The 12698-nt window shown below is 41.6% G+C and overlaps 1 protein-coding gene across 6 annotated transcripts in view; it reads right to left on the bottom strand.

The window, feature by feature from the left end:
* LOC133350367 (adhesion G protein-coupled receptor B1-like) overlaps positions 1–12698 on the bottom strand; it is a 196710-nt gene that overhangs the window by 66031 nt on the left and 117981 nt on the right. For all 6 annotated transcript variants that reach the window (XM_061564674.1, XM_061564679.1, XM_061564677.1 and 3 more), the window contains exons 13-14: positions 12284–12392; positions 6553–6699 (exon numbers count right to left, since the gene is read on the bottom strand). In XM_061564674.1, coding sequence (XP_061420658.1) covers positions 6553–6699; positions 12284–12392 — 256 coding nt within the window. The remainder of the gene's footprint in view (positions 1–6552; positions 6700–12283; positions 12393–12698) is intronic.

Genomic DNA, 12698 nt, shown 5'->3' with positions numbered 1-12698 from the left:
ACTTACGTAAGCTGGAATTTAGGGTAAGCCAGAAAGACTACCAGAAATCATTAAATATTAAAATTAAAATAAAACAAAGAGCACTCCAACCAGAACACAGTGCGCTAATTAAGCTGTGCAAGGTATGACAGTTCAAGGCTAATCACGTGTCGAAAATTCAAGATGTGCTTTTCAACGTAAGGCAATGTAAGATGTGATCCACAGACATTGTTCTAAATACAATGAGCCGTGTGTGTTTATGCAAGGCGAATTCTGAAGCTACATATCTATATATTTATGCTATATGGAATTCAGTTAACTGGGGACGCCTCTTATATTTTCACATCCAGTGGGCCTCCGCTTTCCACCTCTGCTGTCAGGCGATGCCAAGTGACCCAGATTAAATGGTACAGCAGTAACTTTTACACGATTGCAAATATTTTACTTAGTCAATAAATATTTAGATCTTATTTTTTCCAGTTATTACGTTTTTTTTCTTTATTATGCCCGAAACGACCACAAATACCAGCTATTAAAGCAAATCCTGGAAGGAAAAATCGAAGGGAAAAAACGACCAGGACGGCCAAAAACGACATGGCTCAGTAACATCAAAACATGGCTACAATTAACAACAGCACAAACTCTACACGCCGTGCTAGACCGGGACCAATATCATCGTGAAGTCGCACACGCCATTAGGCAGCACTAAAGAAGAAGATGAAAAGTCTTAGGTGTGAATTCCGTGTAAATCTCGATATAGATGTAATGACATAGTGACATCTACTGGTTGGACAAGGAAAGCACGGGTACAGCCACCACTATAAACATCATCCAATCCCAAAGGGAGAGGTATCTGGGCCAAATGTAAAGGGTGAGGCTGGCCGAGATACTCCGGAAACCGGCATGAAGGTTCCACGAGAGGGTGGCCGGAGGCAGAGCCTAACCACGTGTAGCCTGTGGGGATGCTAATATCTACGTGTGTACTCGGAGAAAGAAGAGGAAAGCTATTCTATGGTTATTTCGGTAAAGTTACGTAGCTAGAAAAAATAATAACAATAAAATAATAAACATAAAGTGAATATAAAAAATATAAAAATATCACGACGTTTCGATCGCAGCACAAGCGGTGGTCATCAGGAACAGGGAGGCTAGCCTCTGAGGGCAAGCTGTCGTGATATTTTTTAAAATACATTTGTATTCACTTCATTTTTACTATTTTATTGTGATTTTATTTTTTATATCTACGTCACTTTACCGAAAGAACCATAGAATATGAATTCCTGCATTCACGAAAGTCAGAAGAGGATAAGGCTGGCCTGTGGTGTGCCCGAATGTGAATAAAGAAGAGAGTACCCTCTACATCAGGGGTCGGGAACCTTTTTGACTGGGAGAGCCATAAAAGCCAAATATTTCTAAATATATTTCATTGAGAGCCATATAGTATTTTTAACGTATAATAAATTAAATATGTCTTGCTTTTAATGCGACGTCTGGTGCTACATGGTTTTGCTGATGGCCTTGTAGTCTGGTTGAGCTTCATGCAGGCGTGACCCGTGCAATTTATCTTCAAAATTAATTTCTGTTTACTTTAAAATGACACGGTATTATTAAGCAAATATCACAAGTATTTTAAAATCAGTTCCAAACTGATTTTTTTTTTCAACTCAAAAATTGTCTGGGAGCCATATGCCGTCACTGGAAGAGCCATATATGGCTCGCGAGCCATAGGTTCCCGACCGCTGCGCTACACGACGTGTCGCGGAAGTCGGTCACTACGCAGTAAAATCAACGCAAGCCTCCCGCTAAATCACGTGACGTCTGCGTGGCCACCCCAACCCTGAACCCCCCTCCCTCTGCCCGCGCACTGTGAAAACACGCGCTGCTCCGTCCAGCTGACGTCTTGCTGCTTTCATAGGTTTTTTCGTTAAATTCACGTAGGTAAAACATCAAAATTAATAAAAATAAAATAAAGATCACGACGTTTAGGATCTTTATTTTATTTTTATTAATTTTGATGTTTTACCTACGTGACTTTACCGAAAAAACCTAAGAATATGAATCCTTGCAGTCACGAAAGCTTCAAATCTAGAATTCTTGCTGCTTGCTCCCTCCTTCTCTCTCTCCCTCAGTCTCATCTCCTCTCATCCCCGGCATCTTGGCTCAGGCATGCCTTCTACTGCTCGTCCTCCTTCTCCCCTTCCTGCACCACTGATCCTTCTCTCTTGTTGCTGCTCATATTTGAGTCGTGCCCTCCTTATCTATCTTGGGTGACTTCCAGCCCCCGACCATGCCTTCCCCCCCTTTTCTGTTCCGTTTCCATTCATTACATCCGCACCTCCACTCCCCTTCCCCTGGTGTGTCACGGGGAAAAAAACATTTGATTGCGTAATTTAAGTCTGGAATTTAACCATTACTAATGAGTCTAATTGCAATATGCTGGGAATCTCCCATAATCAGAAAAGCCCCCCCGCCCAACGAAATATTCCAGCTTCGGGACGATTTACAGCAGTGGTTAATGTTCGTGTCCAAGTAAACAGATTTTTAAAAAGAGAGATGCATTTCTTATCATTTTATGACCTTTGATTCATTATTGGGCAGCTGCATATGGCATTAACATTCATTGGCTTCGTGCATTGGCTTCGTACCCTGCCAGTATACAAATCACTGACTGAAGTAATCTCCCCAGTACACTATTCTTTGCGTTGTGTTACTAACAATAACCATCAAAGTACACGTAGCTGTGGCATTTATCTATTTAAAAAAATAATTCACCATCAGGATGAGTGAAGGGGGTACGTGCACACCCTCGTGATACAATTCGTCTGTTAGGTTCTGCGCGAATTGGTGTGCGGCTGGCTCATATCCACAGGCACACTTTCTCCTGCACCCTCGTGTACTCGGCGATTTTTTTTAATTCCACCCCCTCTTCCAGTAGCACCGTTCGTGGCGAACAAAATTTTACTTCTGTTTTTGGGGAATTCATACGAGCTACATTCTTTAAACTGTACCAAAAAAAAGCGCCAATGCCGAGTTGCACAGCTGCAGAACAATGTGTGGCGCGTGTTTCCAGCGCGCAGGTTCACGAGCAATGCCTTGTCCCTTCTCCGCGGCCTCCCTTAGTGATTCGGATGACAAGTATTGCGGCTTCTACATCACGCAATTTGCCCTTGATTACCAACCGAAAAATGAGAGGTGGCCGAGTGGGCTAATCACTAATATAATGAGCCATGAATGTCTGTGTGTCGACCAGCCGCCCTCATTAATAATCATGAACAGGTGGGGTCCTCCACATGGACCCCCCCGTTATTAATAATCATGAACAGGTGACGTCACTCCGCATGAAGGTGGAGCGGAAACGAAAAATTGTTCACGCAAATTAGCTTTCATTTTGACCTTTCTTTATGGAAAGTAAAGCTAATAAAGATATCAACGCCGCAACTAATATAACGAGCCGAAAAAGAATGTGCGTGTCGCACGCGTGATGTCACTCCACATGGGCCAACCACCCCCCTCATTAATAATCATTAGTGGATGACGTCATTCCACATGGAGCCCCACCCCCTCATCAATAATCATGAGCCGATGACGTAACTCAAATAATGAGCGAGTCATTATTTTCTATTGAATATTTCAGATTAACTGTAATACACCCGTCCTTGGACGGGCTATAGGCGAGTACTATTATGTTAGAGCACTGAGCTGGCACCACGAACATCTTGGATTCAAATCTGGGCCAGTACATTATGCATGATTACGCAGTCTTCTCAAGGACACAGACTTGACAGCCTGATTACCAGTGAAAATACACAAAGCGAGCTCATCATATTAAAATGTAAGACAATGAGATGCCATTCTGTTCATTCACACCAGTACCGGTAATGTGTATATTATTCCTTGATTTAATAAAAAATAAATGTACTTATATATGTTTTTTAGTGATGGGAGTGCATTAATAGTGGTATGAACGAATTAATTATTGGTGTTACATTATCTTAAAAGATAAAAAAATGTATATAGCAGCAAAATATTCATACACAAACCTTCAGAGCAGAAATAAGGCAAAAAGACTTAAATCAACTAGAGATGACATTTTATACTACACAGTCCTCTATCTCGGAAATACTGGAGAATCATGAGGAACGTTGAAATAAGCAGTTTGGGTTTGACACTGGAACGCGTTCCATTACATTTATTTAGCTTTTGTTGCTTTCATTGGGCAAATCTCAGCTCTAAGGGTCAAAAAGAAAATAATTTTTTATGCAACGAGCACTATTCCCACAGCCTATAAAAAGGTGTGAATAACGGGCTTATTGAAGAGAAGTTAAGAAGCAGCAGCAGCTGTGTGATTTAATTCGACCTGTTCTGCTCACTCCACTTGCTCACCGCCAAAGTTCTCAGTCTCATTGTGGCGGCAATAGCATGACCGAAACATCCTTGTGCAAGATAAGGGGGAAACGAATTACAACAAAGTCCACGGTCCGCCCATATTTTACCGTGAAAAATTACAGTTTTCACAGCCACTATCAACGCGTGGCAACGTAAAAGTGTGATATAAGATTTTGACCGCGATGAACGAATCGTCGAGGACCAGTTATACACAGCCTTGGTGTAAATTGACAATGTTTGTGTTGAGTCACCACATTGTTCACGACCCACAAGTTTGTCGCCTCTCTCCGACGCTCTAAAAAGTGACCATTTCCTGAGGCGCCTGATAAGTTGTCTGTTGATGTCACAGGAGGAATCGCAAACATCTAACATTCCAACATCGGGGACAGCTGGCAGCAAACATCCACGTGGTCCTCCACCATCACAAATTGCTCTTGTAATTGTGTCAACTCTCACCACCACTTCTGAGATTTAAACTGCCATTCATCTGCCAACGCTCTTGTAATTGTACCAACTAACGCCACCATCTCTAAGACTTGAATGTCATTCATCGGGCAACGCTCTTGTAATTGTGCCAACTAACGCCACCACTTCTGAGACTTGAATGTCATTCATCGGGCAACGCTCTTGTAATTGTGCCAACTAACGCCACGACTTCTGAGACCTGAACGTCATTCATCCGGCAACGCTCTTGTAATTGTGCCAACTAACGCCACCATCTCTAAGACTTGAATGTCATTCATCGGGCAACACTCTTGAAATTGTGTCAACTAACGCCACCATCTCTAAGACTTGAATGTTATTCATCGGGCAACACTCTTGAAATTGTGCCAACTAACGCCACCATCTCTAAGACTTGAATGTCATTCATCGGGCAACACTCTTGAAATTGTGCCAACTAACGCCACCATCTCTAAGACTTGAATGTCATTCATCGGGCAACACTCTTGAAATTGTGTCAACTAACGCCACCATCTCTAAGACTTGAATGTCATTCATCGGGCAACACTCTTGAAATTGTGTCAACTAACGCCACCATCTCTAAGACTTGAATGTCATTCATCGGGCAACACTCTTGAAATTGTGTCAACTAACGCCACCATCTCTAAGACTTGAATGTCATTCATCGGGCAACACTCTTGAAATTGTGTCAACTAACGCCACCATCTCTAAGACTTGAATGTCATTCATCGGGCAACACTCTTGAAATTGTGTCAACTAACGCCACCATCTCTTAGACTTGAATGTCATTCATCGGGCAACACTCTTGAAATTGTGTCAACTAACGCCACCATCTCTAAGACTTGAATGTCATTCATCGGGCAACACTCTTGAAATTGTGTCAACTAACGCCACCATCTCTAAGACTTGAATGTCATTCATCGGGCAACACTCTTGAAATTGTGCCAACTAACGCCACCATCTCTAAGACTTGAATGTCATTCATCGGGCAACACTCTTGAAATTGTGTCAACTAACGCCACCATCTCTAAGACTTGAATGTCATTCATCGGGCAACACTCTTGAAATTGTGCCAACTAACGCCTCCACTTCTGAGACCCGAACGTCATTCACTGGGCCTCCTGGTCAGATTAGCAGCTATTTCAAGTCACCCGTCTTTTATTATAAAATGTTGATTTTAGACAATTGGTTTGGCACATCATTGCGAGTTGTTTAACGATGCTTTTAAAATGATGGGTTAGAAAACAAAAACATATGCGTACTGCGTATTTTAATCAGAATATGTATTTATACTGGAAGAATCCAAACTATTTAAATAAACACCTTAACCTGTATGTCTCAAAAACCTCTAGGGTACTTACTGACAAGGTAGAGAGCTGACATTTGGTACTTATGTAAAGACAGTATGGAGCGATAGAGGGACAGTATGGTTCCCCAGGAACATGTTACTAATGGACGTGCTAATAATAATTGATGGGACAAGCATAGACAAGGTCACGTGAGGGGCAGCACGGGATCCATTGGTGGGAAAATGTAATAAGGGCGGAGATTGACCGAGCCAGGTGCGGTGAGGAAAATTCGTGAATAGGGGCGTGGCCGGATTTGGCGAGGCATAAGAGCCGGTGGGAACTGCACCTGGGAGCTGTGAGTGTGGGGAATCGCCGGAAGACAACTTCACGCCACTGCCCCGGCATGCGAGTGTGGCGCGGCGTTCGTGAAACTTACCGGCAGACGCGCGAGCGAACGAGCTGCGCGAGATGAGCACGCGGTCGTTTGAGGCTCGCACCCAGTCCGGCATGCCGCGCCGGCCCTTCACCGGGAACACAACGTCTCCCGCCACGTCCGCGGCCGACAGCTTGCTCACTCCGACCACTGCAAATCGCACCGACCGTCACAAGTCCCGCTTACTCGCAGCAAGCGTCGTTTGAAAAGCGCACAGTTGCTGGGCTACCTTAAGTCCAAAGGGACAGAGTCCCAAGCGATCGGCAACAAGCAGCGCTATTATTGATGCTGTAATAGACAAGAGTTGTGCACTTCTTTTACTTGAGCAAGTTTGCAAGAGACTTGGGAAAATAGACGATGACCCCAATGTAACTCAAATTATATATATTTTTAAGTGCGTCATTAGCGGGAATATTAAATGATTGCTAATTCAGCCAAATGGATTATTGGTCCTACCACTGTCAAAACTGTTGACACTTACACCACATCCATGTATCATTACTCACACACCGGAAGGAATGAACTATTCTACTGCCATTTGATGTTGTGTTAGACCAGTGGTTCTTAAGCTTTACTGCAGCCTTGCACGCCTTTGGTTCTCAATCTTTAAAAAATACGTTAATAAATAATATAGGTTTGATGACACAAAGTATTTGTACTTCCGTGCCACTGCTTAATTTGTTTAGATGACTTACCTTCTAAAAAAATCTGACCATGTCTCGCACCCCCAGGGCATACGAGATGCCCTCAGGGGGTGCGTGCACCCCAGGTTAAGAACCACTGCTTTAAAAAAACATTTTGGATATCATTCACTGAACATACATAAAATTCACAAATACACATATTACAATTATCAGCCATCATGGATTATAATTTCGATTTTAGAGCATAATGCGATCTGTAAATCACGTTTACACACTGGTTCATGTAACATTCCAAGAAAAGGAAACTTATATAATCTATTAATAATGAGCATACAGTTTATAATACAACAATGAGCATACAGTTTATAATACAACAAAAACAAAGACTAACTAATGCCTCTCTGTTTACCATGGACAGATGGACAGAGCTAGTCCTCTTTGAGAATACTCTCAATAATAATCCACTAAATGAACCAGCAAGGCTACAATGGTTGTGACAAACATCATGCCTCACCAACTTTGCCTGTCCACTGTTGATCTTCACACTACAGCTGTAGCTACTTATACATAGTTGAACTGACACAGGGGAGGCCCAGGAAAGGAATAGGGCAGGTTCTACGACATGTTTTGTGGAGGGCCAGGGAATGTGACAAGATCACCAGAATCTTCACCCACTTTACGGAGTACACTACTTCTTGTCACAATCCAATGTTGATAAATCTACAATGGAGCAAAGGCAAGCCAGACTATTTCAAACCAGTTTATTATTTTAGGTGGGTCTACATTTCACATGCAGAAGGAACAGGGGAGCCATACAGGATGGCTTGCGATGACTCTCCTGCCACTCTTAGGGGTTTTGGTAAATTCCTTTGGTTTGGCTGATGCTGCATTAAGCATTCTTGCTATGCAATGTAAAAGACAAATATGGTCGGATGTGACTTCGGTAACCTGCAGTGACCCCGTTGTTCTTAAATACAAGGGTTGTGAAGGTGTTCATTGTCTTAGTTTTGTAGCACATTAGGAATGGACTACTCTTTTAATTATTTCCCCGTGAAGCAAGGGAGTAAAGTGTGGTTTTGTGAAAGTCCTTATGTGCTGTGCAGTACATCAATACATGTGTACACCAGCGTGTGATAACTGAGTTGAGCCTGTGGGTGGCTGGAAGGGTTATTGATTAACCGGACTTGTACACCAGTCACGTGGTTAATGGCGACTCGGTTGAGGAACACAATAAATGTGTTTGCTGTCGATATGGAGCACCTGCCCACGTCCTTCATTTCGAGTGTGCAACAATTTCCTTAAAATATTTATAAAAAACGTAGTAGGCGAATAAAGATAATAAAGTGGTAAGCATGAGAGAGAACAAACCAGGGAGAGAATACGAATGAGACTACAAACATGAGACGGAAAAGAACACTGATGAACAGAATCGCAACCCTGAATCATGACACTTCATAAAATCGCGTGTGGTGATTCATCGCATACCTACCATCAAGTCACCAATCTCTTATTGCAAGGGTCTATTGGGGATCGTTGGCTGTTGGGTGTGAGATTGGGGATGGGGAGATTGTGATGTGGTAAACAAGAGTGGGGCAGTGTGGCTCATTATGTAATCAGAAAATCCTCATCTGAGAGGGGTACTTTTTTTATAATTGCTATTTCAAAAACTATTCACATTCAATTTGGTCATGCACTTAACTTGACTGAATTCCAGCTCTGAGAATTAAATACTGTGTAAAGCAGAGGTCACTTGAAGGGGTCTCAGTGGTAGCTCTGTGATATATGCTTCCATGGATAGTTCTTTATCCAAGCAGATAGTTCTGTACACTGCTTTGTGAGGGACATGACCAAAAATATAAAGATTGAACACATTTCAGTGAACACATTCTCACGCCCCAAAATGCTAACTCTTTATATTATGATGTTATTTTTTTTAACCCCACGTTTTTATGCTGTTCCCATTTGATAATGTTACCTATAGGGTACTGAAGAATGTTTTGGATAGGCTAGCTGGCTTTAACAAGTGGCGATGCACTGGCACTTACAGTATTACAAAGAACAACAAAACATGAAAATATTCAAATTGCACTGATTATATTTGTAGAACTGTAATGAGTTAAAATGGGGATCTGATAGGCGTAACAATATGATCATTGATTTAAATAATCTCAAATCAAGATTGAAATTATCTCTTTATTAAAATATAAATGCATTCAAACGTGCACCCATGGAGCTTTTTAAAAGCTTGTAATACACAATTACTGCATGAATTAACTTGTATTATTTTACACGATGGTTTAAACAAAAAAATATATGATTCAATGTTAATATATGGAAATTACATGTTCCATTTTTGCATAAACGAAACTGCTTATGGAATTAAATTGTTGTTTATCCCGGATCAAAAAAGGTGGAAATAATAAATAAAAACGGCAACGTGATGATCGTTTCGACGGCTCTGAATTCTCTGCACCATGCGCAAAGGTTGACAAACACTGAACGCGTTCAGACGAGCCCTGAAACTTAATCATCCGAAGCATCTCCCTCTCAGAGCTATGGCATATTGCAAAAGGTGCAGTAGCAAAGGCGCACGCCAATAGCCTGACAAACAATAAAAATGTTATCGAATTAAGAGACTGAGTGCATTGTTTATCACCGGTTGCACAATGACACGTGTTGTAATGGTGAGCGCATTAGACTTGCAGTCCGTGGGATTTGCAAGTCTCTGACCATAGAGAGGTATTATTTGAATAGACCACAGTTCATTGATCAGAAGGTCGAATATGATGGGGTCAAGTGTGGGTACTGCCACTTTTTAACGTAATAAGTCAGCATGCAGGATATGGACAAATACCCTCCTTCTAGTGGAGACTCTTTCGCCTTCAGTCAAGCAATCACAGAGCTGCACCATTACCGTCTACCAAGTGGCATTGACATAAGGAGTGGAGAAAAAAAACAACCCCTAGACAAACTGGATGTCAAAAGTTGAGAACTCAACTGGCTGTCGCCTGATGAAGCTAGTTGTAATTACTGGCGAAATGTCGTACTCAGATTGTAAATGTTGTGGATTTACACCGGTTGTGCTGTACTCGTAACGAATTGGCACATTATGTTTAGGTGACAAACCTTACTAATTGCCGGTGTCAGGTAGTGGCGGGTTTAACGGCACATTTATACGTTCACGTGATCTAACCCAAATAAAACCTGAAATTCTAGAGAGAAAAAATATTCCTGTAAATTTAAATTTACTCCCAAAATATTATCGATGCGAAACACATTTTCTCAGTCAAATTTGCATCAATATATTTTTTGCAGCTTTATTTTTCTTGGTATGCTTGCCGACATCTTATCCTGCCGCACTTGGCGCCTGCAAACGTAATAGGAATGTGTACAGCTTGCTGGACATAAAGGAGACTCATCCGGCGTGCGCTACAGCACATCCTCGCTGGCCTGGGAGGCACACTCCAACTGCTTGGCAGCATCATTGGCGTAAAACCAATTGGGACATTAATCTGTAAACGCCTGGGGGATGTAGGTTGGGTATATACCAGTACAGTGTCCACGTAAACTAATTACTTGTTCTCAGCTGCAAAATGAAATACGCGTGATTGTTCGCGCTAATCCTCTGGTAATAACTACACCTAATGTGCAGAGATGTGCCTCTGAGGTAGTACGCAAGATAAGCAAAAACATTGGAAAGCACATATTTCATTAAAAAAATACAAGCAACAAATGTTTTCCAACGGCCGTGCGTCGCATATACATTCACGTAGCAGGCGAGCGGTGTGCTATTTGAGATAAAACAATTTAAGCAGCGTAACTTGTTTAGAATTCTAATGAAATACCTACGTTATGATATACAACCCCGATTCCTGAAGCAAAACCTATTTCAATCTACTGAGCATAACCATACTTTAATGAGGCACAGCGTTTGTGCTCGCCGCACATCCTCAATGCACAGTGAATATAAACTTCTGCACTGGCAGTTAAAATTATTGAAAGAAGCCGTGTTGATTTGAAGACATCTCCACACTTGTGGCGGTCAGTCGTTGTGCTCAACTTAATGATCAATCATTTAATAGCGTATCTTTTTTTCACAGGTTCATCACCATGACCATCAACCATTATCTAGCCACTGCTAGATGAAGTCCTTCCTACGTCAAACATCATTTGCGCTCCTGTGATGTAAAATCTCACAGGCACGTTCCCCTGCTATTCTGCCACCAATCTTGTGCGTTGGCAATCATCCCTTCTGGCTACATGTCCTGGCCAAGCTAACTTTAATCTTTGTTTTTCTTTCTCCCCCCCTCTCGCAGTTTTATTCGAATTAGGCTGTCGGCTTCAGACGATGAATAAATGTCTCTTCAGAAACATTGCAGCTTGCAGTGGATCACCCCTGTGGCAGAAAACGGCCCAAGAAGATGACATCATAGAACAACCGCAATGTACATGTCTCAGAGCTGAAATTTAGGCAAATAAAATTAAACCCCAAATACTCTTTGGTTCTTTCGGTAAAGTCACGTGACTGCAGTCGCGAAAGCTTCAAATCAAGATTAAACCCCAAATGCTTCTATTTTGGTTTTTCCCTTTTTTTGCGGACAATGATTGGTGTGTGGGCTTAAGACCATTAATTCACGACGTTTGAGAAGGCAGTTTAATCACAGGTTTCTTTCCCGATTAGAATCTCGGATCTCCCCGGCACCAGCTCCGTGCTCTCAGCCCTGAGCCACCAACCAGATCTCTGATCAATGTGTTCTTATTTCTATCTCTCAGCGTGAATTCCCAGCATGTGTATCTCTCTCCACATTATTTTCGGCTTTCAGGTTATTGTCTTCAAAATGTGCCATATTTCTTAAAACGTGATATGAAAATATCTAAATATTTCAATTAAATAATGTAGTCGCGTTGTTTTTCTCTTTCCCGAAATCACATTTTGCCATCTAATTCTTTTGAATGTAATCTTACAATTCCTGCCAGGACGAGAGTGCAAGATGTTGTAAGCGTATCGATTGTGATGCCAGAAAGAGTGCCTCAAGGTTTATTTCCACTTAAAGAGTTTAGCAATCGTATCATTTGTAAACAGCACTTACCCAAATTCTCCTTTACAAAGTACGAGTCGTAGTAATATTTCATCCCCTCTCCTATCATGTGCAAAAAACCTTCCAGCATGTCCATGAAGTTAGAAATTGCAGAATAAATCTGGAAGAATAAACGCAAACATTACCAAATTAATAACACATCAAGACAATAATAGCTGACTGCGATAAATAGATTTTGAGACAGTGAATAGAAATGGGAATTTGTCTGCAGGCCATGTGATTCCTACAATTCCACAAGAGACAGACAATTGATGCAGAAATTGTGATTCTTTTATCGATGATTTCCCATTTTAAATCTACATTCATATCAATTGGATTCTGCAATCGAAGATTTGAGCAAAATAATGGGATTCTACTGTGATTCTATTGTGATTCTATTGCAAAACTAACTTTAGATAAGCTTCAG

Source organism: Lethenteron reissneri, chromosome 33 (assembly GCF_015708825.2).
Source record: "Lethenteron reissneri isolate LAM-NWPU_2019-01 chromosome 33, ASM1570882v1, whole genome shotgun sequence".
Classification (NCBI taxonomy): Eukaryota; Metazoa; Chordata; class Hyperoartia; order Petromyzontiformes; family Petromyzontidae; genus Lethenteron; species Lethenteron reissneri.
Note: the sequence above shows the minus strand (reverse complement) of the source record. Positions and strands in the feature narration are given on the sequence as shown.